Below are 27431 nucleotides of genomic sequence, written 5' to 3'. Positions count from 1 at the left end.
ATCTAGTACGAAAATCCTCCCGCGTTGTGACTCTGAGCACACTCTGACCTCGACCCCAGCGTATCTGCAATCTTCAGCACCATTGCGGTCTATACCGACACATGTGCATTTCAAGGAGAGCATATCGCCAGCGCACGCTCAGTAATTCGACCTCTCCTTCTCGCACTTAAACAACTCGAAGATGTTCATGTTCTGGCACGATGGATCCGAACACTTTTCACCCGCATAATGGACAGAGATCATGTAGACGCAGGGGCTCAAATGCCACAGCTTTCGGATTTCACGGTCGAGCACAGCTCCAGTACGGACTTTCCTGACAATTACCTTATCAACAGGGTGTCAGAGATTGCTGCTGAATACCAGCTACCAGAAGATGCATTCTGGCAGCATCTTCCTCTTTCATGAGCCCGACTGTGCTTTCGCTGTCCTCGATTCGACGTCTCTTGTCAGCCATACCATCTCTGGCCAGCTCGCTTCATCACCAGTCCCGTCGCTTACGAGACGGGCATTGCCTAGCCTCAAGCCTAGGCGATGGTATCCAGTACCATGTTTCTTGAATTGCAGGACCGCACCGTTTTGGCTGAAGGAAGCGCTTTGCCAGACCTTGGCCGCTGAGAATTCCTCCGACGGCCCCGTACGGGTATCTCGTCCCGACAGCTCTACTTCTGATAGACCTTTCCCATGAGCTGCCAGCTGCTCAAGATCAAAATAGATGGCATCTGGCAGGCCGCCATCCTGCAGATCGGTGCGGAGGTGTAGCACATACAAGTTCCTCCAGCTGCGATGACCCAAAGGCTGCACGAGCAGTAATCCTTTCGTCGCGCGGCTCTTGGAACGCTCTTTCTGCAGGTCTTCCGAAATTGAAGAGCCATACACGATCTTTGTGCTGGATTCGGAGTCTGGCAAAGCGGTCATATTGTATGAACCGTATGCTGGATGCTGATACGTGCCTGAGATCTCTTCCAGGAGCCGCTGGTGTTGTGTTGGCCTGGGAAAGTCGATCCGCAAATCCTCAAAACGAATTCGACCTAGTGTCGGCTGGATAGATGCAATGGCTGCGTCAGACGAAGCCGTCTGCACAGATTCGATGAACTCTCTCCTTGCCTGCCCTTCCAGCTCCAATCTATCGGCCAGCAACTCAAGGCACGCGATCTCCCCAATGACATGAGACGACTCTGTAGTGTTGCCTAGCAGAACGCAGCCGAAGTCATCGTTCGGAAGCAGGAACAGCATAGATCCAAAGCCAGTCAACCCGCCCCCGTGGCAAACAACAGGATGCCTCGATCCTTGTGCGTTTGGCACATCGAACCAACCCAGGGAGTAGCTCTTAGAGCCCAAGAAACCATTCCTCTGTCCAGGAACAGAATGCACTGCATCTCGAGTCTGGAATATGCGCGGCGTGGCGAGCTCCTGGAATAGACCGGCGGAGATCAAGGACTCGGTTTCGCCCCGAGCGCCAGCCAACATAGCTCTGATCCACCTGGCCATATCTCCAGCGGAAGATACCGTAGAGCCAGCAGGTCCAATACCCGCAAACGCCAGGAACGGCTCTTCGAGATACTCCTCTGCAGACGGCTCGCCAGCTGAGTCATTCCAGTAGTACCCACGAGCCAGTCGAGCTTCGTCTTCCTCAGTCGTCTCCGCCGAATACGCCACAGTCGATTCCATCCCCAACGGCTTCCACAGGAACTCCTTCAACACATCGCCCCAAGCCTTTCCTGTGGCCTCCTGCAACACCGCTCCGACCACACTGTACATAACATTATTATACTGCCACGCATTCCTGAACGACTTCGTCGGCGGACCCGACCACCGCAACGCTCGCACAAGCGCCGCAGGATCTCGACCCATCCAGTCTCCGTACAGCTTATCGGCGCCGTCCATTCCCGTGCGATGCGAGAGTGCGTCCTCGATGGTGGCTTCCTTGGAGATGTACTCGTCTTCGAGCGCAAACTCTGGCAGAACGCTTTGAATTTTTGTGGCGAATCTATCACGGCGAAGCTTTTCTAACACCTTATTGCGTGGATGATCGACTTTTGGGTCGACGGGGAGTTCGAAGACTTTGCCCGCGGCGGCGGCAGTCATGGCTTTGGTCAGACTGCCGATGTGGAAGAGCGTGCTCGAAGTCGCTGGACTGTCGGGGGAAAGGCGGGCGCGGCCATAGCCCTGGCAGAAAGACATGTCAGCGGCTTCGCCGGCAATGTTCACACGCATTGCTATACGTACCTCCGTCTCCATCACATCCCCATACACAACAGCAACACCCGCCCCAGGAACATGATATTCCGCTAACAACTGCTCGATCCGCTCTCGTCGAGCGTCGGTAAGGTATTTTCGCTGGGCTGCGGCCATGATAGGTAGTAGCAAACACCTTTCTCCTTGCAAAGTTTAAATTAAAAAGGTACGGTCATGTAGGTACGCCGCTTGATATAAGCTCCCTTGCGGATGTATAGAATGCTGCTGCCTTCCTTTTTTCTCAATCCCCGCCTATGGTCGAACGCGAACGCCGCATGTTTCGCTGTGCCGAACTCCGATCACAACATAGCGGGACGGTTTGCACCCGAACTCATCTTTCGAAATCAAAATCGCATACGAGACCGGTAGGGAAAGATGATAGTAAGTTGTTGTAGAGTTTCCTAACTGTGATTCGTAATGGCTTTCGGGACAGACAGCTAGGAGGTAGCTTGGGGGAAGGAAGCGGAGTGGGTATCGTAGGCTATGGCTTCGGCTTTGGTGACTCGTTCCTATGTGGAGCTTTGGAGCTACATTCGGATGGACTTTGAACCGGGGATGTTATGCAGCTTCCAGCCTTTTCCTTCTCATCATTCGCTAGGTCCACGCATGCAGCAGTCCTGTCCAATTTCAACACCGACTGAACAAAGCTTGAAGAACCCCACAAGCGTACCCTTCTACTTCTTATCGGACTCAACAATCGCAATCATGGGCTAAAACTTAGCCACCTCAGCCCGAGAAGGCTATGGAATTGTCGGCTCCTGGATTCGGCTGGCTGTCCACGCAACTCGCAAGGCTGTGGTGAACGAGGCTGCGTCTTTCGGGCTTGCCCGTGCCAGGAGACATGTAGTCACTACAAGGCTATTCTCAGGGTCTGGGATCGCTCATCCTGATTCGGTTTCGTTCCTACAACACCGCCCTCACCTCCCCCTTCCCCTTCCTCTTCCTAGCCTCCTCATTCAACCTCCTCCAAAACCCCTTCCTCAACTCACGCCCCTCCATAAAAACCTCCATCCACTCCCCCCTCCACCTTGGTAACTTTCTCCCCGGCCCCTCCGTCCCCGCCAACGCCCTCACCGCCTCAAAATACCCCTCAAAATCCGGCCACACCAGCCCAAACTTCGGCCCATCACCCTTCAACTTTATCCTCTCCTCTTCCCAGTCTTGCATATGTTGGAGAGAGGGGAGGGGTTTCGCGCGGCCGGCGAGGAGGCGCGCGGCGAGGACGGCTTGCCATTGGAAGATTTTGAAGGTCAGGCCGGCTTGGACGGCGCCGATGAAGAGGAGGGTGGGGTCGGAGGTGTGGATGACGTGGAGGTAGAGGTTGGGGATGCGGTTGTTGCGGGTGGGGAGGGAGGGGAGGAAGGGGAGGGTCCAGGTGTAGCCTGGGGCGTTGGGGTTAGTATTTGCATTGGGAGGGGTGGGGATGGGGGGACGAACCTGTGCCGAAGATTATGTGGTCGATGTTTGGGATTGTGGTTCCGTCGAGGAGGTGGACGGTGCCGGTTGAGGGGTCGACTCGTTGGATTGAGGGGTGGTTGAGGATGTCTGGATGGTTGAAGGCTTCGTCGCCGAAATAGCCATTCGCTGTATGGCCGATGGTGATGGCATGAACAGGCTTCAACGCCACGCTTGTGAGATCGACGGCGATATCTGCGGCAGAGACGGACTTGCCAACAACAACGACCCGCTTGTCTTTGAACTGGTCCCGGCCACGAAAGTGTTTCGAATGAAGGATACTCCCTGGCCGAGTCCGCACCCATTCGTTCAGTCCAGCAGTCTGTGGGACATACGGCACCGAATAGTGCCCACTCGCAACGACCGCAGCGTCGAATCTCTCCTCCCACCAGTACTCCCTCACCTTGCCCTCCTTGCGAAGAACAACCCGCCACTCATCACCAACCTTCTCGACCAACTCCACGCAGGTATTGTACGAGACAAGATCCTCGTAGTCATGACGTTGAAGCAAGCCCTTCAAATACCCCTGAATAACACCCCAGTGTCGGAAGGGCGTATTTGGGCCATATATCGAGACTGAAAGACCAGTCACTTCATCTGGAATCGGCTCGTCTTCGAACTTCATAGCTCGGTGATCGACATTCGTCTCCAGATACGGGTACACAGTAGCTTCATGGAACCGAATCTGACTGAACTTGGGCGTGTACGCAGGGAGTCTCTCTGGGACTTTCAGAGGCTTATCAGCCGTGCGGGTACCCAGGGAGTGGACATCGTGGATTTTCGGCGGTGGTCCAGCATCGGCGCTCCTGGCAAAATCGTCAACGTCAACTCCTTTGCCAGTATTTCGATGCGGTATGTGTTTCGTACCAACACCCACCCGCCTCACACCTTCTCTCAAAAACCCTCACAACATCAAAAGCTTTTTCCTGAACAAGCGCATCAATCGAAATAATCCCTGCGGGTCCAGCCCCAATCACGGCGACTCTTCGGATAGCTTTTCCTTCAACCATGATGGCCGATACAGCAGCGCACAATACACACAGATGCGACCGAGGTCGTGGGAGAGAGAGCTCTGAATAAGAATACGATGTTGAATCGAGAGGGATCGCGGATTGGCCTCGCCATGTGGGAAAAACGTGCGGACCACGGTGCGGTCACGCAATCGCCCACGCTCTCTTCGAAGCGATAAGGTCCAAGGGCGCGGCTGACTTGGCATGGGGACGGGTATAAGGAGGACATTGATGACTTTGTGGGAGGATTCTGGTTTTTTGGTTGTGGTGCTGGCTGGAAGACTGACTGGCGAGAAAGCACAAGCGACCATGGGCAGCGATTTCGTCAGAGGCGTTGAGAAGTCGGGAGATTTCCTTCAGCACAGGGATGTCGACGTCGACGACGACGAGAAACATGCACCGACCGACTCTCACACTCTCAGAACATCCCACCAAGCCCCATCCCCCTCCGAGAAACCCTCCCCAAACCTCGAAGCCCGCACCCGTCTCAAGTACGCCTCTCCCATCCACCCAATAACCCAAACTCCCACATCAACTTACCCCCACCACCCTCAGAATCAACCTCACCGTCCTCCTCCCCCTCTTCCTAGGCCTCCTAGTCTTCCAACTCGACCGCATGAACCTCGCCAGCGCCCTGACAGACGGCTTCACGCAAGACATCGACATCGACCAGAGCACCGTGAACCTCGGGAATCAGCTGCTCTTCATGGGGATTGTGGTGTGGGAGATTCCGTGTAATGTGGCGTTGTTGAGGGTATGTCCTTTCCTTCACCATCACCCTCATCATCATCATGACGATAACAAGAATGGAATTCAGCTGAAGTGGCAGTACAGATCGGCCCCCGCATCTGGCTCCCCCTCCAAATCCTCGCCTTCGGCCTGGTCGCGACCCTCCAAATCTTCCTCACCAACCGCGCCGGCTTCCTCGCCGCCCGCCTCTTCCTGGGCTTCGCCGAGAGCGGCTACATCCCCGGCGGCATGTACATCCTCTCGACGTGGTACCCGGCGCGGGAGCGGGCGCGGAAGATTTCGATCTTCTTCTTTGGCATGTTTGGGGGGAATGCGCTGAGTCCGGTTTTGGCGAGTGGGATTTTGCGGTTGGGGGGTGAGAGGGGGTTGAGGGGGTGGCAGTGGTTGTTTTTGGGTGGGTAGTCGTCCTCTTTTTGGAGGGAGTGTTGGAAGGGGTTTTTGCTGATAAGCGTTCGCAGTTGAGGGATGTTTCACCATCCTCATGGCCATCGTGATGACACTCTGTCTACCCGCGAGCATCGACGATCCCAAACCGCTCTTCGGTCCTGGACTCATTCGACTCTCCGAGGAAGAAAAGGAAGTTCTCCGACGACGCATGCAGAACGATTCCAGTCAAAGCGGGAGTCTTGCGCGAGTGAAGATCTCCCTGGACCAAGTCTGGAGAACCGTCTCCTATCGCCGGCGTTGGCTGCACTACGTCCAGACATTCGCGGCCTTTTCAACATGGTCCAGTCTGACGACGTATACGCCCAGCATCATCATGTAAGAACCCAACCCTCAAACCACAAAACCCCCCGAGAGACTGACCACCCACCCTCCAGGTCCCTAGGCTTCAACCGCACCGCCGCCAACGCTCTCGCCGCCGTAGGCGCCAGCCTCGCCCTCCCCGTCGTCTTCCTCTTCGGCTGCATATCCGACTCCACCAAACGCCGGGGCGCCACAGTCCTAGCAGCACTAACCTGCTACCTCGTCGTCCTCATCGTCGCCCGCACCGTCCACCCGCACGTGGGCGACTGGTCCCGCTGGGGAATTTGGACGGCTGTGAACGCCTTCGCGGTGGCGTACCATCCGGTCTCGAATACGTGGTTGCAACTGAATTGTCGGGATGATGCGGATCGGGGTGTTGGTATTGCGTGAGTGTCAATCCTTCGCCACATTTTGAGAGTCGCCGGTACTGACAAGGAACAGGATGTGGGTGATGAGTGCCATGTGCGGCCTGATGGTCGGCACGCAGTATTTCCAGGGTGGTGATCGTCCTTTGTAAGTCTGTTCCAACCCCGACATTCTTTTCCTCGAACTAACCTGTGAAATCCAGCTACATGAACGGCTTGACCATCGACATCGCCATGGTCTCTGTATCCATCGCCGCTGCCGTGGGCCAATTATTAGTATACGTTTCGAACAACAAGCCCAGAGAAAGCAAAGGGCCGGATTGGATGGCCCACGTTATATAGTCATCGGTCTTAGGCTTGCCAGGACGAGACTCGCCGGGGAATGCTCGCAGACCGTAGTCTTAAGACGGCCTACCACGTATCCAGTTCGAACGCTGCGAACTTATCAGCAAAATGCCACAGGCTTACTTTCAAAAGCCATGGCATAGGCGGACGGTCTGTGATGCTCATCTCTGGATTCGAGCTAGTGTATGCGTCAAACCTTAATAGTTACAGAAGCTATCATGTGGAAGTCTTGGCGTCGCATGACAGCCTCAACATTCAGCTACTCACTCACTCACTCACTCATTCACCATTTTGCCCTTCGCTTTTCATCACTACTCATTTCCAGTCATTTACCGGCCTAGTCGAATCACACCAGCAGCTATGAGCCTGTTCAAAAGGTTAGCAAAAGTCTCAACACATGTAAGGATCGTAAAAGTGTACTCACTTCTGCACCTTCAACGCAATCTCCGGATTCTTCATATGATCCTGCAAAGCCGCCGGATCGCCCTTCGCCTGCTGCAGAATACTCTGCATGATCGGGTCTTGCAGGATCTGCATGATATCCGGGTCACGCTGGATCCGAGCCTGGGCTTCCTCCTCCGTCTCGCCCTCGCGGGAGGAGAACTGCGCTTGCAGAGCTTTCTGGCTCTGCTGCTCGATCTCACGGGCATTCTTACCGTCCGTGTCGTGGGCTGTTGCCTCGGCGCAGACGTCGAGACAGCGGTTGTACTCTTTCATGGCGAAGAGGGCTTGGGCTTTGCGGAGGTAGGCGCGGATGAAGGAGGGGTCGCGCTTGATGGCTTCGTCGCAGTCTTGGACGGCGCCTGGGAATGTGAGGAGCTTGATGAGACAGGCGGCGCGGTTGGAGTAGCCTCGTGGATCTTCAGGTGCGCGCTTAATCATCTCCGTGTAGGCTTCCACGGCGCCAGGCCAGTCGTTCTCCTTGAACTTCTGGTTCCCCAACTCGCGGGCTTCTTCTGCCTTTTGAGGGTCGATGTATGCGTTGGTGTCGGCGTGTTTCTTTGCCTTCTCGGCGGCTCGCAGCTTGGTGAGGATGTCAGGTGTGCGGTGCTCGGTGAGGGAGCGAGAGTAATACTCGACGGCATTCGCGAGGTCGCCCAACTTCTCGTAAGCGCTGCCCATACGGCCAAACGCTTTGGCGATGAGCTTGAAGTCGGCGAGTACTTCTCGTCCCTCCTCCACGGCCTTCTTGCAGTCCTCGATACACGCCTGGTAGTCGCCCTTCTCGAAATGTGCTGCACCGAGGTTGGTAAGGTAGGTGATGTCCTTATACGTGTCCCAAGCTTTCGTGTAGTGTGCGATGGCCTCGTCGAACTGCCTCTTCTTGTATGCCTCCGTACCCAACGCCTTCTCCTTGTCCGCGGCCTCCTTCTTCGCCTTCTTCTCCTTAGCCTCCTCATCTTCTGGCTCCGGCTCTGGCGCTGGCTCGGGCTCGGGCACCTTCTTAGGCTCCTCCTTCGGCCGAGCATCCGGCATAGGAACATCCTCGTCCTTGTCATCATGCTCTTTCTGGAACTTGGCCGCCGCAGCATCAGCATCATCCGTCGGCTGCGCAGAGATGTCAATACCCAGCAAAACACTCATGACCTGCAGGAACCTCGGGTCCGAAAACATCTCCTGGTTCATTGCCTGCGGGTTGTTCTTGAGCTGCTGCAGTTTCTGCATGAACTGTGCGTCGCCCAGGTATCCTGCCGTCTTGGGGTTGTTGCCCAGCTTCTGGATGAGTTGGGGGTCGTTGAACATGTTGCCCAGTCCACCGCTTGGGTCCACGCCATCTGCTCTCGCCTCTGCTTCGATCGCACGCTGCACTGCATCACGACCTGACTTGGCTTGGGCGTTGTTCGGGTCCAGCTTGAGTGCCTCATCAAACGCCTGCACCGAACCCATCAGGTCGCCAGTACCATGTAGTGCCGCACCCTTTCGTCCCCAGCCCTTACTCCAGTCCGGCTTGATCTCCGTCGTCTTGTTGGCATCTTCGAGAGCCTTTTTCCACTGCTTGAGCGAAGCGTATGCACCGGATCGGTTCGAGTAGAGGACGTGGTTGGAAGGATCGGCGGCGATGGCTTCACCGAATTTCTCGCTGTAGAACAGTCAGTACATTTCAAACGAAGGGTTTCCGCGTTGGCATGTGACTTACGCAGCGGCCGAGAAGTTCTTCGAAGCAAACAGCTTGTTGCCTTCGGCCTTGAGAGCGTCGGCGTCAGCCATGTTGTTTTGAATCCTTCAGTCGTTGATTGTATTAGAGAAGTCGAGTGAGGGTCTCAGTCAGTGATGTCGCAAGTGAGAAAGGCGGGCAGTCGAGTGATTATGTGTGGACTGAATTCGAGCGCGAAGAAGCTCGTAGAAGAGCAAGCTGAAGCTTCGACGAATGACATTTGCGGGGACATCCGAAACAGGGCAAAGTGGAGGGCAGCAAAGGGCGACGAGGGCGGACAGTGATGGATATTATGTCTTTGCTTTTGCATTATTACACTGAGTCTACCAGAATTACACTCAGAAAACCAGAGAGAAAGGAGCTGTCGCACGCGCGCAGTAGTTGGTATCTCAACTCATTCCAAAACAACACTCAAGAAGCATGCAAGTTTTGTGCTCTCGCCCTATTCTCCGACGCCCTACTCATCGTTTTCCATCGCCCCATTCATGCCCAAAGAGGACCTCCACGACAAGGGAATCTCGTCTGGCGCTATGCTCGACGCCATGCTGTTCGTCCGGGCCAGACTGGTCGTGCTTGCGTTGCTCAGTCTTCGATGCACGCTCCCCGTCATCGTCTTCGACTTCTCTCGGATACTTCTTCCTGCGCGCCGTAATCTGCCTGGGTCTTTTCTGGTCTCCTCCTAGTTCCCAGACGGCGTCACGCTGCGTTCTCGCCGGCTCATAAATCGCCCGAGCTTGCCACTAGCAGGTGACTCGGGCGACAGCATGCTGCCGGCTTCTGCAGGCTGGAACGAAGTTCGAATGACCACGATTCCCTGTCCGACCTGGATCTGTTGCTCGCCACCTTGAGCTTGGTCGTTGATGAAGAATGGTGCCTCTCCAAGGTCCTCGTCTCTGCCGAAAGACCGATCATTCTTCACGGCCACCTTGAACTGCTGCGCGGCATTGCACTGGATCTTCTTCGACTCCTCTGCGTACGTCGCCTCGCCAGTCTTGGCTTTCACAGACTTGGTCTTGAAGACTTCCTTATGGCCATGCTTGCTTTCCTGGTGGACGTGCACTTCCAGCTTGGTGTCTGCCTCGAAGCCAGAGACACTGACCACAGATATCGTGGCGGTGCCAACTTCGCCAGCCACCGCTGGGCTCTGCGAATACTGGCCAAAGCTGGTCTGGCGTTGGTGAGGCGTCCTAGGCGTCGCCACGCCTTCCCTGCTAGGGACAGCCAGTCCATCAATCGAGTTGCCGTGCATTGATCCATTCGCTGCGGTTCCTGGTCGACTGCTTGCGTCCGCAGACTCCATGCTTGTCGCACGTAGCTCAGCCGTCGCTTCGTCTGGGACATCATCTGGGTTCTGTGTTCGTCGCTTGAAGCCACGACCGACGAATGTAGCCCCCTTAAATAGGCCACCACCGACAGCACTGCCAACTTTTCCGACGCCCTTGACTGGTGCACCAATGATCTTTCCGGGTGCAGCAAACGTGCCAGAGAATGTAGAAGAGCCCTGGCGCGAGCGGGTAATGTAGTCGGGCTTGAAGAGCATCTTCAATCTGATGGATCCACTCTTGCCATCCAAGTTCAAAACAACTTCCTGTGCCTGGAAAGGCTCCAGCACGTCGAGGCTGATGGATGCAGATCCCAGATAGTCCGCCTTGTCGCCAAAGTCCCAGTCGTAGACGTTCACATCGAACTTGGCGGCCGTCCGGCTGCGAACTGGCACTTCGAAAAACTCGTTCCATGCTGGGTGCAACGTCTTCTTCTGAGTCGACGTCTTGTACACCTGCTCGCCATTCAGGACGAATCGGCAGAAAGGATCAGAGAATCCATTGCGGTCCGCAGCTGGAAGGTCTGAAGCATCCAACACCTCTACGCGGAGAGTACCTTGGTTGTTGAAGGATTCGCTGGCATCCAACTCCATTTTGACAGGAAGGAATCGCATCGACACCTTGACCTTGCTTTCATGGCCTTGCGAGTCCTTGAGGCTGATGACCTGAGGTGTGTACAAGCATCTGCGAAGTGTTTCGAGTGTCGGGCCAGTCACCCTGGCTTTAATGTCACTCTCCTCCGTGCCCTTCTTGTCCGTCTCTGTGACCAGACGTAAAGTCATGCGAGAAAGATCCAGCTCGCGAACCATCGCATCACCGGTCTCATTGAAGGAATGTTGGCGCGAGCGGATCTTGGCGCTGGTGTACGAAGCATATCTCATGTCGTCCATGACCACTTCCAAGTAGCTTCCAGTGTACGCCAAGTCTCCTTCGTGGACGGTGAAAACGACGAGACCGGATTCTATACACAATTAGCAAGAAATTGACTCCAGTGTGTTGCGCTGACTTACCATATTGCTGCAGATCATCAGCCGTGATTCTGATCTTGGGAACCTCCTTCTTGACTTCGTCGTCTTGCTCGCCCTCATTAGCTTCGAGCGCTCGCCTCATCTCAGCGCCTTCACCAGTTGACTTGAGACTGCTAATTGTACCAACTGTGCCGCTTCGGACAGGGCGAGGTGGAGTATCAGTAACGGTCTTGGTTCCATTGACTTCAGTGCTCTTGCGAGAGCCCATGCTCTTTCGCGAGCTATCAGCGCTTGTCCGAACCTTGTCTTTCTCTTCCTCCTTTTCGCGCTCCTCTTCTTCTGGATCGATGACGTTCAGGGTAGGATAGAAGGCGACGGTGAAGTTCAGAGTACCCTTTGGCGCACCACGTCCAATCCTCAGAAGGGACGAAATGGTATCGTTCTTGGTATCATGGACCAGGTACTCTCCGTTCGAGTCTTGTTTGATGTATTCGGCGGCGATAATCTCCATCTGACCCATCGTGCGGTCTCGGCCGACATTTTCCTCGTCCATGACCTCCACGGTCAGCTTCTCACGCGTGGAATGTACAGGCACATAGAAGACCTCGTCCCAGTCGGGGTTGAGGTTGTTCTTGAAGGTGACGGTGCGACCTTTCTGAATGCCGGAAAGCAGCACACGTGCGTAGGGATCAGACTTGCCGACGGTGTCCAGGTTCTTGAGGTCCTTGGCAGACTTGAAGTGGAAACGCATCACACCAATAGGGTCAATATAGCCATTGCCGCCCGAGAAGCCCTTTAGTGCCACAGGCTTCCACTGCAAAGACATCTTTGCACGACCAGTCTTTGTGCCTGCCAAATTGAACCATTCCTGTCCCTTGTTAGTGAGATCGAGAAGGTCGTCCAGCTTGATCTGGTATGTCGCCAGCACGGGATCGTGGGCGATATCCCGATCATCCTTGATGACTAGACCGAGCTTCGCTTTCTTGCGATCGGTAATGAGCATCTCCTTGGTTGCATTCGGCCAGATGGGGTTGTTGGTTCGCTTGAGCTTCTGCGAGATCTGTACTTCCTTCCCGTTAAGTAGGAGCACGGCATATGGGTTCAGCTGGCCAACCATGGACTTGGAACCGTCGAGATCTTTGGCCTGTTCGACAGTGAACTTGGCGATACCCGTCAGGCTCTCCGGTGGCGGCTCGACAGTGCCGTCCTCCAGCTTGTGGCCCTCCAGGACTGGGAAGAAGCGAATGTCTGCGGAAACAGTACCGCGCGCTCGGCCGTTGAGCAAGACTTCAAGCTGTTGGTTCTCCCACTCGGGGTTCTTTTCCAGCTGCTCGAGATTGAACGTTGCCACACCAAGCTCTTTGTCCTTGCGGTACTCGTTGTAGTCGTGGATGCCAATAGTCAATGGCTCGCGCAAGCTCGTCAGGATAATGCTGACAGTCTCCGTCCATCTTGGGTTGGCGTTCTCATGCACAGTCTTGGTCTTGCCGAGCACATCGCGGTTGTTGATCGAAACAGTCGCATATGGATCTGGAGTTCCTGAGAACTTGTCTGGATTCTTCAGGCCTTGAGCGCCGTGGAAGTGAATTTGCAATACTCCAATCGCTTGGTCGACAGGGCTACCTGCGAGCATCTTGGCAATCTCGATGGGGAAGACATTCGGCGCGTACATCATGGGGCCAAGGTTGGCGTGAATCTGCTCCTGAATGAAGCTTTCGAGACCAGGAATAAAGTTGATGTCGAAGCCGAGCGTGTCGCCTCCTAGCGGCTTGCAGACGTAGTCGATGTGTGGCCGCTCCAGGAAACAAATCTCGACCCGGTCAATGTGAGGGAAGGGAAGCTGTAGCTTCATCTTCACACGCATGATACCCGTGCATGCCATGTCCTCGACAATGACGTCCAGACCCTTGGAGATCATAGCCTTGCCCACGCGAATCTCCAGGACAATCTTTGGATTGATCTTGTTGGCTTTCTGCTTCTCAGTCATGTCTGAAGTGTCGTTTGGCGTGAAGCTGAACTTCCAGTCCATGATGACAAGATCGTCTTCAGCTCTGGGGTAAGTCTTGACATGCTCCAGTCTGGGAGGCTTCGTACCCAGGGTGAACATCTTCATTCGCATGCTGTCCAGGAAGGCGGGAGTGGAGGTGCTCAGGACTTGGTCGACGGAGCTGACAATTGTCGAGCACAAGACTGGTGCGTAGATTGGCCAGAACTTCTCCATGAAATTGTTGATCCATTCGAGAGATTCGGTGTCAGTCTCGAGCCTGTTCTTCGCGAGTTCGCGGGTAATGTCGTCCCGAAAGTTGCGTCTTACTCTGCGAAGCGATGTCCGGTAGTATGTTCCGCACGCAGCCATGACGATGAAGATCCAGCCCAAACCACCTCCCAGAACGGCCACAGTCCATGATGCCAAACAGGCAAAGATGATGACTGCGGCATTGTGGTACCAGTCCCCGAAGAACTTGTCGTCCAGCTTGCCCTCGAGGAAGGTCTGGTGGTCTGCCAATGTGCCGTCGTCATCCTTCAAGCCTGGGTTGCCGAATCTCGGTGCCCATCCCACCTTTTCAAAGTGCTCATCTTCTTCCTTGACAATGTTGCCATTGGCGGTTCCGTTCGTAGTGGGTGGGCTGGCGATGACGCCGTCTTTGCTGGGAGGAGGTAGATCGTAGCCGGCGTCTTCGCCATCGTCAGCATCAGTGACTAGAGCTGCAGTCTTGTGCTTTCTATGCAGTCGTGGACCCGCTCGCTGTGAAAAATGTCAGTCCAATGCTCCCTCCACTTCCTCACGGCTCCACTCACCTCTTTCGCTTGTGCCGCCTTCTCCTCTGGACTGGCATCAGGATTGAACTCGAAGGTCGCGGCACCGGCAGCACGGGCGTGTTGTGCCAGCGTCTTCTCGGCCTGCTGCGGGTCGACAGCTCCCTCCTGTGCCGCCTCGACAGCGCCCTGCACCTTCAACTCGTGGGCCCGACCGGCGGTGCCCTCCAACATGCTGGCGCTGGCTACTTGGTACAGCTTGGCAGGTTGGAGTAAAGGTTGCGGAGCTGGCGTCGTTCAGGCCAACTCGCGAAGTGAGGTAAGCTTGGGCCAGGACCGGGGATGTTGGTAGCTGCTGGATCCGACGCAATCGCCGACGACGTGGTGAATGGTGAGGTGAGAAGTCGCAGGAAACGGGGCGTAGATGTAAGGAGCGTGTGGCGCGCAGGGCGGCGAGCGGAGGGGTGGGTGGAAGAGTGGGAGGGGAGCAGGCGAAGTTGGCCAGAGGTGCGGTGTTTTGGACAGGCGAAACGCCAAATGGATAGCTCGAATGGCTGACCCGAGGGCGATGAGCCACAGCTTGCTGGCGACGCGGCAGGCTGGAGCTGTATCGACGCTAGTGCAGTAGGTGTCCAGCGGTCAAATCTGCCGCCTGCTGCTTCTCTCCTTCTTCACGGGCTGTGCAGTGGTGCCGAGGAAGAAACAAGCTGATCAGCTGTAGGGGTTGTTGACATCCAGCTGGACGAGGTTCTTTGGCGCGGGTTGGTGGCCAAGAAGCCGGCGACGAGTGCCTTGTTTCTTCTGTGAGCTCCCAGCCGCGATGGCGCTCATCAATTTAGCTTCTCGCTTGATGGCGTCACCAAAACATCCGCCTCGTTTAGACTGCAGCAAATCCCTCGTCCCTCTCCCTCACTGCCACAACCACCACCACCATATCCAGCCAGCTGGCGACATTGACGATGAACGACCTCACGTCGTCCGACCCCTGACCAAGGAACTCCCAGCTCGTGTCACGCAGAACTTGCCACGAGGAGCACATGGCAGCAGCCACGCAGATAGGACAAAGAACCCGCCAGCGCATGGACAACCGGATCTCATTATCACCGTGATACAGTACGCATGAATCGCGCGTCGTCTGGGTATATTCATTGCCATGGGGCTATCGGTTCATATATGTCCCCTCTATATCCGATGCTTTCACCTACATACTCCACTTCACGAGACTTCGCACGTACGAAGGACAAATACTTGCCATTGAATGGCTAGCATTTCAGGCTGTTCCTCGTCGCTTGATATGCTCTACGCATCATGGATAATATCACGGAGGTAATGCATCCAATAGAGCCAGTGTCAAGTATCATTGAACAACACATATAATGCAAAGCATTCATTTCAGCAAAAGTCCATCAATCAAGAAGTCGAAGACCAGCAAATCATCATGGCACCGCTCGACAAAGAAATCGTCCTGATCACCGGCGGCAGCACAGGCTTGGGCTTTGAGATCGCCAAGAAGCTTCTCAAAGACCACCCAGACAGGTTCCACGTACTGATCGGTGCAAGAACTCGTTCCAAGGGCGAAGCAGCTGTCAAAGACCTGCACAGCCAAGGGCTCACACACGCCGAGTTCCTCGAGATCGATGTCAACAACAATGACTCCATCGCCAAGGCTGTGAAAGAGGTCGACCAGAAATTCGGACGCCTAGATGTCCTCCACGAAAACGTATGAACATGGCAAGACTCCCAGATTCCATGCAAAGTCGCTAATTCTTACTTCAGGCCGGCATTGCCCCCGACAAAGATGACCTCAATAAGATTCCGATCTCAGACTTGATCATGCAGGCTGTGCACACCAACGTCGCCGGCACAGCCCAGACCGCCGACGACTTCAGGCCTCTGCTTGAGAAAGCCTCGAACCCACGCATCATCTTCATGTCCACCGGACTCGGCAGCCTGGGACACGCCACCAAGCGATCCAACGCCCTTTGGCCCGCATACTCCAGCAGCAAAGCCGCGCTGAACATGATCATGCTCTACTACTGGCATCTCTGTCCTGGGATGAAAATCAACGCCTGCTGTCCAGGGTTCAGAGTAGGTTCCCACTCGGAGCAAAACCTCGAGATTCAGTGCTGACGTTCGATCTCAAGGCAACGAACCTTAACAACTACGGGCAAGGTGCACCTCCAAACCACAAACCAGGCGAGCTCGCAAAGGGTGCGATCAATGCCGTGCGCTTGACGTTGCTGGGCAAGGATGGTGAGAGTGGTACCTACACCGACATGGATGATGCTACGGGTGAGGTCAGGACTGTGGCATGGTGAGAAACATCTCGAATTGCACAGTCCTCTGAGGAGTTGGTCCTTTCAGACATCATCGTCATATACCAGCATGCTTTATAAAACATTTATGTACCCGAATCACCCCGTCACTCGCACCCGAAAGAACAGCGAATTTTAGACTTCTGGTTCCTCAGCCTTCCCTGGCAAAACTCAGGTCCAACAACCTTCCAAGGTTCCCAAGCAACAATGACATCGTCACCAACAAGGTTTCTCCAAACATTGACATATGCCTAGCGAAAAGCACAGCAACATTGACAAGAACATGCCTGCACCTGTGTGCAACAAATCGACGGAACAACAGTCATTGGTCAGCTCAAACCTACGTCCTGAACTGCCGAAGTTGAAGTCGAAAACGACTGCGGGGGTTTGCTCACTTCCGCTCTGCATTACAGACCTTACCCCTAGCACATGGCGTACATGTGTGCTTGATAAGGCAGTCGTGGAGGATTTCATGGTGGGTGCTGCGGCTCGTGGAGTCGGGTACCTTAGGGTTTGACTTGGGGTTAGGTGATGTAGGGATGAGAGGTATATAAAATGGAGCTGTGTGGACGTCACAGTCAAAAAGGTCTTCCTTTATTTGATATTGTCATCAGGAAACGTGATCTGAATTGCTAATCATCAAGAAATTGTACGAGTCGGACATCTCGAACAGGTGGGGTTTGTGAGTGGAGACTGCCAATATCCAAGAGAAAAGAGATCCTCAGCTTGTCTCGCGTGAGACGACAATCTCACCAACAACTCTCCAACTTCCAACATACAACTCAAGAGCATCACACAAACCAAGAAAGAATTCAAAATGCCCGCCCAAACCAACGGCACCCCCTCAGGCCCCGTGCCCCTCTGGATCAACGGCAAAGAAGTAACCACAAGCACGACCTTCGACGTCCAAAACCCAACAGACAACGCCCCCCTCTGGCCCTCCTCCTCCGTCTCCAAAAAAGAAGCCCAACAAGCCGTCGACGCCGCCCAAACCGCCTTCAAAACCTGGCGCCAGACCAAACCCTCCACCATCCAGACCATCATGCTCAAAGCCGCGGACCTCATGTCCCAACGCCGCGACGAACTCGCCACCTACATGCAGCGCGAAACGGGCGCCCTCCGCCCCTTCACCGACTTCAACATCGACACCACCATCGACAACATCCGCGACGTCGCCGGCCGCGCCGCTGACATTCACGGCATCATCCCGCCGACCAAAACCCCCGGCCAGGGCGCCTTCATCTTCAAAGAACCCTACGGCGTCATCCTGGGCATCGCCCCTTGGAATGCCCCGTACATCCTCGGCGTGCGCTCCTTCCTCTACGCCCTCGCGGCAGGCAATACGGCGGTCGTCAAAGGCCCCGAACTCTCCCCCCGAACCTACTGGGCCATCGGCTCTATCTTCCAAGAAGCCGGCCTCCCTGACGGCGTCCTGAACATCATCTACCACCGGCCCTCCGACGCCGCAGAAATCACCAACTTCCTGATCGAACACCCGGCCATCAAAAAAGTCAACTTCACAGGCTCCACCCTCGTCGGCTCCCTCATCGCCTCCAAAGCCGGCAAGGAGCTCAAACCCGTCCTGATGGAATTGGGAGGCAAAGCCTCCGCCATCGTCTGCGCCGACGCCAACATCCCCCACGCGGCCTTCCAATGCGCCCTCGGCGCCTTCCTGCACGCGGGTCAAATCTGCATGTCGACGGAACGCATCCTCGTGGCCCGGGAGATCCTCGAACCCTTCACCATCGCCCTCAAAGACGCCGCGGACAAAATCTACGCCGCGGATGCCGACGCCCCCGTCCTCATCGCCAAGCCGGGCGTGCAGAAGAACCAGGCCCTCCGCGAGGACGCCCTGGCGAAGGGAGCCAGGATCCTTCACGGCGCCGGCACCAACGACCAAGAAACCTCGCCGTACCGCATCCGCCCCACGATCCTCACAGACATAACTAGAGAAATGGACATCTTCCACACGGAATCCTTCGGCCCCACAGTCTCCCTCATCCCCATCTCAAGCGACGAGGAAGCCATCGACCTGGCCAACGACACCGAGTACGGGCTGTCCGGGGCCGTGTTCACGGAGAGTTTGGCGAGGGGGTTGAAGATCGCGAGGGGCGTGGATAGTGGTGCGGTGCATGTGAATAGTATGACGGTGCATGATGAGGCGTTGTTGCCGCATGGGGGTGTCGGGAAGAGTGGTTGGGGCAGGTTTAATGGGCAGTGGGGCATGGAGGAGTTTTTGAAGTTGAAGACGGTTAGTTATATGGAGTAGGTTTGTGAGGGAGATGGGGAGGTGTAGGTGGTAGGATGTGTCTCCGATAGTCGATCTCGTGGCTTGAACGTCTGAAGTGTTTGTTGTAATTCCATTCCAGTTGACTGCCGGTTTTCTGAAGGATTGAATGCGGATACGTCCGTGTGTGAGTGTAATCGAGGCGGCAAGGTCGAGTGGAGGAAGAATGTGCTCAGCCGAGGAAGAAATCATATTCGTGAGACCGACCAGCGCAGACCTCTTTCATAGTAGTAGGCGCATAAGAGTCTTGTCTGTCTGTATAGAGACGACCCCGAAGCTAGCTGCTAACAACGCCGGTATTTCCCTCTCCCATGCATCGAAAACGTCTCCCCAATTTCTCCCAGAAGCAATGAAGCAGGCTTTGCTCACATCACGACACCGGAGTTGGAGGCGATACGCTGTGAAATGTACAAGTCAGTTCGCCGTTCTGTCCTCGTGTGATGCATTCCTCTTTTCGTGTACTCACCGGCCAAAGCTCAGCAGCCTCCTTACCCACAGGACCAGTGATAGCCGAACCCTTCATATCACCCTTCGGATTGACGATCTATACCACCACAATCAGCTTCCATCCCAAAACCCCACCCCTCATATCAAAGTGTATTCTTCACTCACCACACCCGCATTGTCCTCAAAATACAGGTAGACGCCATCCGCTCTCCGCCACGGCTTGCTCTGCCGCACAATGACCGCCGGCATGACCTTCTTGCGCAGCTCCGGCTTGCCCTTCTTGACGGTCGCCATGACCATGTCGCCGACGCCGCCGGCGGGGAGGCGGTTGAGACGCGCGCCGAAGCCCTTGACCGAGATGATGTAGAGGTTACGGGCGCCCGAGTTGTCGCAGCAATTCAGGACTGCGCCGCTGGATTTCTGTCAGTCTCTGCTGCCTCTTTCCTCATTTTCTTCCACTCTTCCTCATCTTTTTCGAGGGGTCTGCGTTAGACGTTCGAGTATTTCGAAGGGAGAGGTATTCGATGAGGGACGTACACTGGAAGACCGAGAGTCATCTTCAGCTTGTTACCGGACTGCGATCCGCGACTGTGAAAGAATCTCCTGTTAGTGCCTGCTCCTCGCGCTCATCTCTGTGGCCATGCGTACCCTCTGCCACCCGACATTTTGGCTGTGTGTTAGTGAAGGATTGGTGTGGTGTGGTCGTGTGGCTCCTTCGCCTGCAAATTTCGTCGTCGTGAGTCGGTCGTCGCTTGAAGTCTGGCGGTCGTCTTCAAATTCGCGGGTTGTGCGGGCCAGGCGCTCGGGCCACAAAATCTTGGCATCCCTCTTCAGACTTGACGGAGCGACTTGAAGGACATAGAGATACAGAACATTTGAGATGCGTTCTTTACCGGTATCTATCATGACAAAATGCTCGTGCCAACTTTTACTTTATCCCAAGAGGTCATCCATTCCGCTGCTTCCTGTGCTCGGCTTCTGTTGGCCTTGAGGAGCGGCCATGGCTGCAGGCGCGTTTGCTCCATACAGACCTGCTTGACTCTTTTGCTTCGCCATGTCTGCGATCGTTAGGCCCTTCTGAGCCGGAGCATTCTTCTTTGCGCCACTGCCTGCCAACAGACTAGCGAAAGCATCACCGCCTCCCGACTTCTTCGCTGGCTGGCTGCCAATGCCTGCTGCAGGCGATGTTACTCCTGAGCTGGAAGCTGCAGCAGGCTGTTGGCCTTGATTGACATTAACAGAGGTGAAGTAGTTCGGTCCAGTTGGCTGGTATCCGGAGGGCTTCTGTGCGTGCATCGATGGAGGGGACATTGCGGACATCGATGACGTTGCACTGCTTGGAGGTGGTGATGTGGTGGAGAAGATGTTGCCGAAGTTTGCATTTCCACCCTGTGGCGTTGGCTGAGCGAACTGGGTGTTGGATGATGTAGTTGAGACTGGCGGAGGAATGGAGCTGTAATTCGGCTTGGGAATGCTGGGAATAGTCGACGCGGCTGGAGTAGTCGTTGCTGGTGTGGCAGATTGGAAGTCGTCAAAATCGTCGTCGTCACCTGCTACTATTGGTGAAGTCAAAGTAGCCGATGAAGATGGCGCAGGGATTGTTGGGGCTGCAGTCGTAGCTGGCTCATCGCCGAAGTCGAACAAGTCCACTTCAGGCTCCTTCGGTTTGGGTGGCTCAGTCTTCTTCGCCTTTGCCTTCGCAAGAGCGTCGGCTTTCCGTCTGCCAGGAGTAGCCTGTGCACCACCGTCGTCGTATTCATCATACTCCTCGTATGTGTCACCGCCTCTGCCTCCAGGTCCTTCATCGTAGTCATTGGTCTCACCCCCAAACCCGCCGCCATCTCCGTAGACAGTCCGCTGGGCACCGCCGTATGATGACGGGTATCCGCCACTCTCGCTGCCGAAGCCACCGTATCTGCTGCTCGATCCGCTGCCAGGCCCAAAGCCCAGACCACTTCCTCCTTCTACACCACCATATTTGTTCTTTGTAGATCGAGCCTTCTTCCTCTCCGCCCGAATCCGGTCGACATCGCTCAAAAGCTCGACCAGCTCTTTACTTCGATTTCGCACGTTGATGCCCTGGTCTTTGCCGTTCTGGTCGATGTAGTGGAACTGCCGCAGCATCTTCAAGAGCGACATGTGTGAGCGAGCATCGTCAATGACACGCTCCGAGCCGTTCTTGACCAGGAACTCCATCAGCTGAAGGGCTTTGTAGATTTGCCGCCATTCCTCTGCCGACTTCTCGGTGAAGCGCTTGTATATCATCGGCATGATCTCGTTGAGCAGCTGACTGCAATCTGGTTAGTGTCGCATCGCCGAGCACATGGGTTGACCGCATACTAATTGAAGGTTCCGTTGGCGATCTCCTGCATCATGGTCGAGGAAGCACCCCACGGCTCGTTGTTAGTCGCCTCTCGCACCTTGGCTTCCATCTCGGTGTAGTTCATGACAGCTATACGCAGACGTCAGCTCTCAGCCTCCGTCCTGTCCTCCGCAATGCATACCATTCTGTACTTTCCTGACGCCAGCTTTCAGGTCGTAGAGCGTCAGGTTGCTGACCTGATCGCGCAGGCTGTTGAGATCCATGATCGCGGTATATTCGTATGAACGTGATGCTGTGCCGAGTCGGGGAGCAGCAGCTCAGTGCCAGCAGCGTGGCGACAAATGCGCACGGGTTGGCGATGCTCAATAGCTTCGTTGTTTCTTTGGGCGTTGTTTTGTGGAGAGCGGCTTCTCCTGACGACTGGCCTGAGTCGGCTCGGCAGCTTCCGCCTCGGCCCTGAATCGCGGGAGTACGTGAAGACTAGATTTGTTCTGAAGACATCTCTCATCCAAAACAATCTCCAATACGTTCCGGGTCGATTCTTTCCATCTGATTTGGATCTGTCACGGCCTTGCAATTACTGTACAATAGGTATGTATCATCTCATTGCCCCATGCAAGCTTTTGGGCACCCCCTTTCGGTGGAAACAGTATGCTAAAGCTCAATGCCTAGTCCGCGCTGCTTTCCCACAGCTGTAACAACATGTAAGTCCAGATCGGACCACACCGGGCACAAGCTCCTCCCAGAGATGCATCCCGCCGTCATCATCTCACGGGGACTGGTTGTCTCGGAGGGTGCACACCAGCTGCTGCTCGCCAAGAAGCCTATAGCTGCGCTCGGAGGCTCGTCGGTATGGAGACGGCCGGGTTGACGTTCTGCAGATTGCCCCGCGCTGCCTCAACTGCCCCGCCCTCATTTTTTGAGCAACCATGTTTGCACGTTCGTCGGCGGCGGGTTCCCTCCTCAAGAACTCCCTCCACGCCTCCAGACCGGCCTTCAGAGCTTGCCAGCAGCCAACTTTCAACCGCTCCTTTCACGCTTCGTCCGCCAACATGGTCATCAAGGCCTACTTCGACTGTGCCTGGACCGGTCCCAAGCTCGAGACCGACGCCAACGGCAAGGTCCTCAGCCAGGACGCCGAGAACAAGCGTATGTCATGCTGCAATGCAATGAGAGACTGTTGGCCGTCTATCAAGCAATACGACTAACATACCACAGCACGCGAGGGCCGCATCAACTTTGAGCTATTCGGAGATGTCGTCCCACGAACTGTCGAGAACTTTCGTGCCCTCTCCACCGGCGAGAAGGGCTTTGGCTACGCTGGCTCCAAGTTCCACCGTGTGATTCCCGAGTTCATGCTCCAGGGTGGTGACTTCACTCGTGGAAACGTATGCTATCCTTGACATAACTATTCTCGACTCAACTAACGACAATGCAAGGGCACCGGCGGCAAGTCCATCTACGGCGAGAAGTTCGCCGACGAGAACTTCAAGCTGAAGCACGACAAGCCATTCCTCCTCTCCATGGCTAACGCGGGCCCCAACACCAACGGCTCGCAATTCTTCATCACCACCGTCATCACCTCATGGCTAGACGGCCGCCACGTCGTCTTCGGCCAGGTCGTTCCAGGAGACAAGGAATCAGTGAGCGTTGTTAAGTCCATCGAGGCTTGTGGGTCTTCGTCCGGTGCGATAAAGACTGGCAGCCCGCCACAGATCGTCCAGTCTGGCACCCAGTAGAGAGAAAAAGAGATGGCAAGGGAGACTGTATAGATACTGCATGCTGTGGACGACGTCACACGGAGGTAGTCAGACAAAGGGATGTATAACGGCAGTTTGATGAACTGTAGATTGGCATAAGTGAGGTGATTTCGACATACAACACGACTTTTCGATTCCCGTCTCCTTGGCAGCCCCTACTCCTGTCTTGTCCATATCCTCTGCCTCAACATTGCCAATGCTAACAGCACCCCCTGCAACATCGAGGAACAGTCTCCGCCTGCTACCATTGCAAGACACAGAGTAGACCAATTTTGCAATGAGTATTTTCGAGCCCCACTCTACACTGGACCTTCTCATGGCACTTACTCATCGAAGACCAACATAGGCACGGGAAGAAAGAGAGGAGCATTCTCCTGATAAAAATCCAAACCCAAAAGATTTCTAGCCCCTTTCCTCAGAGACTCTACTCGATCGTCACACAGGTATGAGAAAGAGAGCTTTCATATCAGCATTTGCCCTTCTCATTGAAAAGTCCTCAAGGAGCAACCCCCAAACCCATCTCTATCCTACCGCAAAAACCCCAAACACCAACTATCGCTCCCCGTCACCCTCCCCGCCGGATCGACACAAACCCCTCCCACTCCGCCCTCAACTCCCTCAAAAACTCCTCCCACTCCCCCCTCTGCCTCGCAATCCCCACATACCCCTCCATCCCCGCCCGCTTCTTCCCCCGCGCCTCCTCCCCCTCCCCAAAGACATTGACCCCCTGCACCCCCGTCTCGATGCACTCCCAGGGGATCCCGGCGTCGTGCATCCACACGTGGTGGATTGTGCCGGCGCCGAAGACTTCTCCTGGGGAAGAGGCTTGGAAGCGGGTGAAGTTTTCGTGCATGGTTGGGCCGCTGGGTGTGGAGGTTAGGTGGGCGGAGTCGACGGTGGAGATCAGGCTTCTATTCGGGATGAGGAGGGGGAGGATGTGCTGGAGGGTTTGTGTTGGGGAGGGGATGTGCAGGAGGACTTGGTGGAGGTGGGCGATGGTGAAGGTTTGTCGAGGGAAGATGGTGGGGTTGGTGAGGTCGGACACGAAGGCGGTGTGGAAGGTTATGTTGGTGATGTTGAGGTTTTGGGCGGCGGCGCGGGCGGTTTTGATGGATTCTGGTTTGGGTGTTGGTATAGGCGGAGAGAGAGCGTTTGTGGTGGTGGATTTAAGGATTACCTTCGCTGATGTCGAGGCCTACGACGCAGCCCTTCGGCACTCGTTGGGCGAGGTCGATGGTGATGGAGCCGATGCCGCAGCCTATGTCGAGGATTCGTGAATCGGGCTTGATGTACAGGATGAGGTGTTTGGCAGTGTTGGCGACGTTGCGATGCGCGAAGACGGCCGAGAATTTGTCGAATGAGGTTGTGATGGGTTGTTGCTGTGCTTCTTCTTTCGACTCGGCCATGGTATTCGTGCTGGAGGGTTGAGTCGTTGGCACAGTATGCAAGGTGAAGCGTGAGATGCGCGCGATGGCAGCTTATTCATTGTTTTGAAGCTTCGCATGGCTAGCTGTAGAGGGTGACAGCTGCGCTCAGCTGGCTAGCGGTCTCGAAACTTGATGTTGGAGCCCTATTGTACGACGTCCTTCGAGCGGACCTGTGCGCGTTGCGGCATCCAGCAAGGTTTGCGGGTATTCGTTGCCTTAGTAATTGCTCGTCAAGCTTGTTGTTTCGGTCGAGATGTTTTCTTCTTCTTTGGTTCGTCTTTTGTAGCTGTATCGCGATGCTCTGGCGGACTTGGTGCGGGACTTCGTCGAAACTCTCGTTGACAGCATGTAGCAGTCTTTCGCGGTCGATCAGGATCAGCGGGCTCTATTGATGTGACAACGCTCTTCTTCTTCCCGTCGGGTGTCCATGCTGATGACTTTTGAGCGGTAGACATGGTTCTGGCTCCTAGAAGGCTGTCTTCTTCCGCTTGATGGTGGCCTTGGAGCGGCAGAAAGGCGCAAGTCGTATATGCGAGAAAGCGAGATCGCCATTGTGTCTGTTTCCCTCATGTTGATAGATGACATGTATTTGTTCTTTGTCGAAGACTGTTTTCACTCAGTTCTCTTTCTCAGGTCTTACCTTTGAGTCTTGGCAATCTCGTGGGAAGACATTCCACAGCCATGCCTGGAATGTCGCGCTAGCTCATTGCATGTATAGTAACTCCCACAACGCTTTCAAGACAGCCACGCCACCGGCTTGCGTTTCTACAGTGCGTCCTCGACCTCGATCGTTGGGATCTTGCGAGGTACGTAGGCCCTCGCTGCGATCATTCTGGGCGGTTTCGTATACATTCTTCAAACGCTGCTGCTGCGCTATGTCTTGGTGACGAATACCGATTCCTTCACTTGGCGACATCCACGGCCAGTTAAGCAACTCCGAGGCATTATTGCGGTAGTCAGTGGCACCGTCAGGTAGTGAAGTCTTCAAATAGCTATCATCTTGTTCTCCCCAATAAGAGCCGAACTTGCCGTCGGCATCTCTGGTGCTTACTGCGGCCCGAGCATTGTGAGCTATCCATAGAGCATATTCCTGGCAGCTCTGATGATGCAGCAACGCAAGCTCTTTCCCTGCGGCGTGCGTTTTCCCTGGGTAGAGCGGCAGCGCAGGAAGGGGTACGCAGAACAATGTCAGATGATGGAAGAAGATGCCTTTGAACGTTTGCCCGTCTTGACTGCAATCTCCTTGGGCGTCACAGAACTCTTCCAGGATCCCTGCGCGGCCCAGACCGGCCCATGCAGAATTGGAAGTCGCAGCGTCAAGATCGAAGAGCCAGCCCGTCGCTTTGATGGCATTTCGAGCCAGTTCGTGTCCATCGAACATGTAGGTGGTGTTGCCGGTGCTCTCCCACAGACCGCGTAAGCCGCTCAGGAGGACGCCCTGGTTGTAGGTATATACCATCTCGTTCCTGGCATCGCAGATGGTCGAGTTCCGCCTCAACCCGGAAATGTGGAAACCATCGACGTACAGGCCAAGTGTATTAGTCATGTTGCTTTTCTTAAGCCAGTCGTATCCCTGTACTGCAGCTGCAAGGTAAGAAGGATCATGCGGCTCGGCATCAGGGGTGTCAAGGCTGGACTTCAGATGTTGAGCCATGAAAGGGGAAGGGTTGTGGTCGCCAGGGAAATAGAGGTACATGCCTACCGATGCTGCGATGAACAATTCGTTGGTGATGGCGTTCTTGTAGGGCTCGAGATGAGAGTTCCAGACCATGCCACCACCACACAGGGTGGTATCCCAACCTCGAGCAGCCAGATCGTAGAAGACGCGGGCTCGATGGGCGAACGCTTTCACGAACTGGGTGCCATGCCACGATCTGAACGATCCATCACCAGGGGAATGGTAGTGCAGACGGGAATGGACGTCGATGAGCTTGATGGCCTCGAGCCAGCTAAGGACCACCCAGAGCATATCATCATTGGCCTCGTTACGGATCGCAAAGGCATCCTCACCGAAATAGTAGGCCACGCTCTGGGAGAAGTAGCGATTCAAATCGTTCTCAATGTCCCGCGCTGGGCCGACGCTATTCCCGTAATCCTCGTCTGACGTGGGCAGTAAGGATGGGTCGTCAAGGGCTCGGCTGAATGTGGCCATGGAGGAGACGATTTGGGTGTTCATGACGGCAGCGGTCCAGTCGATGGCAGAGGGCCACGCGCCCACCCATAGCTCAAAGTATTCCGTCTGCATGACATCCAGGGCCTTACGCAAGTCATCCAGCGGATCGAAGTCGTGGGCGCCATATCGGAGAGATCGGGAGCGTGTCAGGTTCGCAAGCAATGTTTGAGGCGAAGTGGTCAGCTGACTCGCAGCGGTTGCGGTGTGAAGAAGTGAAGGCGACGCCAGAAGGAAACACGGCCAAAGGTTAAGCGGTCGTTGGTCGGGGAAGAGCCGCATCGTTGCCGCCGGCCAGCAGCAGCGAGGTGAAAGTAAGATGGGGGCACGAGACGCTGGTGGTAGGGGCACGGCGGGCGTGAAGAATGCGCGTGAAATGCATGTGGTGGTGGTGCGAGCGAGGAAAGAGCGGAGTGAATGGCGCGCACATGACAGATGCATGGGACGAGTCGACGGCAGGCACGACGGAACGGTGCCTGCCTCGACCAGTAGGGGAGTAGCCGCAGCTAGCGCTAAACCTAATCGGCGGCGGGAGTCGACTGTCTTGTGCCACCTGCAAAGCCCCAGCACAGGCCCAGCAAAGGTTCGCCGGC

The 27431-nt window shown here is 55.3% G+C and overlaps 11 protein-coding genes across 11 annotated transcripts; 4 read left to right on the top strand and 7 right to left on the bottom strand.

The window, feature by feature from the left end:
• Nucleotides 1–478: 478 nt before the first annotated feature.
• On the bottom strand, nt 479–2352 carry M409DRAFT_53185 (uncharacterized protein; the record flags this gene model as incomplete). Its single annotated transcript, XM_033812296.1, has 2 exons — nt 479–524; nt 767–2352. 2 exons carry the CDS (start codon nt 2350–2352, stop codon nt 479–481), a joined length of 1632 nt encoding a protein of 543 aa, XP_033669411.1.
• Nucleotides 2353–3138: 786 nt separating this feature from the next.
• M409DRAFT_21271 (uncharacterized protein) lies at nt 3139–4700 on the bottom strand (the record flags this gene model as incomplete). Its single annotated transcript, XM_033805781.1, has 3 exons — nt 3139–3617; nt 3673–4496; nt 4558–4700. 3 exons carry the CDS (start codon nt 4698–4700, stop codon nt 3139–3141), a joined length of 1446 nt encoding a protein of 481 aa, XP_033669410.1.
• Nucleotides 4701–5009: 309 nt separating this feature from the next.
• Nucleotides 5010–6904, top strand: M409DRAFT_21270 (uncharacterized protein; the record flags this gene model as incomplete). The annotated part of the gene is made up of 7 exons (XM_033805780.1): nt 5010–5191; nt 5256–5454; nt 5535–5844; nt 5909–6212; nt 6272–6583; nt 6639–6710; nt 6766–6904. 7 exons carry the CDS (start codon nt 5010–5012, stop codon nt 6902–6904), a joined length of 1518 nt encoding a protein of 505 aa, XP_033669409.1.
• A 2837-nt stretch (nt 6905–9741) lies between these two features.
• M409DRAFT_21268 (uncharacterized protein) lies at nt 9742–14343 on the bottom strand (the record flags this gene model as incomplete). Its single annotated transcript, XM_033805779.1, has 3 exons — nt 9742–11345; nt 11395–14098; nt 14152–14343. 3 exons carry the CDS (start codon nt 14341–14343, stop codon nt 9742–9744), a joined length of 4500 nt encoding a protein of 1499 aa, XP_033669408.1.
• Nucleotides 14344–15547: 1204 nt separating this feature from the next.
• M409DRAFT_53180 (uncharacterized protein) lies at nt 15548–16427 on the top strand (the record flags this gene model as incomplete). Its single annotated transcript, XM_033812295.1, has 3 exons — nt 15548–15829; nt 15886–16197; nt 16254–16427. The coding sequence occupies 3 exons, from the start codon at nt 15548–15550 to the stop codon at nt 16425–16427; spliced, it is 768 nt and encodes a 255-aa protein (XP_033669407.1).
• Nucleotides 16428–17241: 814 nt separating this feature from the next.
• On the top strand, nt 17242–18693 carry M409DRAFT_21266 (uncharacterized protein; the record flags this gene model as incomplete). The annotated part of the gene is made up of 1 exon (XM_033805778.1): nt 17242–18693. One exon carries the CDS (start codon nt 17242–17244, stop codon nt 18691–18693), a length of 1452 nt encoding a protein of 483 aa, XP_033669406.1.
• Nucleotides 18694–19076: 383 nt separating this feature from the next.
• Nucleotides 19077–19823, bottom strand: M409DRAFT_65463 (uncharacterized protein; the record flags this gene model as incomplete). The annotated part of the gene is made up of 5 exons (XM_033816523.1): nt 19077–19109; nt 19178–19255; nt 19324–19570; nt 19696–19746; nt 19807–19823. The coding sequence occupies 5 exons, from the start codon at nt 19821–19823 to the stop codon at nt 19077–19079; spliced, it is 426 nt and encodes a 141-aa protein (XP_033669405.1).
• Nucleotides 19824–21228: 1405 nt separating this feature from the next.
• M409DRAFT_36331 (uncharacterized protein) lies at nt 21229–21744 on the bottom strand (the record flags this gene model as incomplete). The annotated part of the gene is made up of 3 exons (XM_033810540.1): nt 21229–21448; nt 21499–21610; nt 21663–21744. Coding segments are annotated over 3 exons (414 nt in total), but the record flags the coding sequence as incomplete, so codon positions are not given.
• Nucleotides 21745–22410: 666 nt separating this feature from the next.
• Nucleotides 22411–23220, top strand: M409DRAFT_21263 (uncharacterized protein; the record flags this gene model as incomplete). Its single annotated transcript, XM_033805777.1, has 3 exons — nt 22411–22630; nt 22700–22869; nt 22921–23220. 3 exons carry the CDS (start codon nt 22411–22413, stop codon nt 23218–23220), a joined length of 690 nt encoding a protein of 229 aa, XP_033669403.1.
• Nucleotides 23221–23806: 586 nt separating this feature from the next.
• On the bottom strand, nt 23807–24647 carry M409DRAFT_53176 (uncharacterized protein; the record flags this gene model as incomplete). The annotated part of the gene is made up of 2 exons (XM_033812294.1): nt 23807–24357; nt 24419–24647. The coding sequence occupies 2 exons, from the start codon at nt 24645–24647 to the stop codon at nt 23807–23809; spliced, it is 780 nt and encodes a 259-aa protein (XP_033669402.1).
• Nucleotides 24648–25371: 724 nt separating this feature from the next.
• On the bottom strand, nt 25372–26913 carry M409DRAFT_65460 (glycoside hydrolase family 76 protein; the record flags this gene model as incomplete). Its single annotated transcript, XM_033816522.1, has 1 exon — nt 25372–26913. The coding sequence occupies one exon, from the start codon at nt 26911–26913 to the stop codon at nt 25372–25374; it is 1542 nt and encodes a 513-aa protein (XP_033669401.1).
• Nucleotides 26914–27431: the final 518 nt, after the last annotated feature.

Source organism: Zasmidium cellare (assembly GCF_010093935.1).
Source record: "Zasmidium cellare ATCC 36951 unplaced genomic scaffold M409scaffold_12, whole genome shotgun sequence".
Classification (NCBI taxonomy): Eukaryota; Fungi; Ascomycota; class Dothideomycetes; order Mycosphaerellales; family Mycosphaerellaceae; genus Zasmidium; species Zasmidium cellare.
This window is presented reverse-complemented; position numbering and strand designations above follow the sequence as displayed.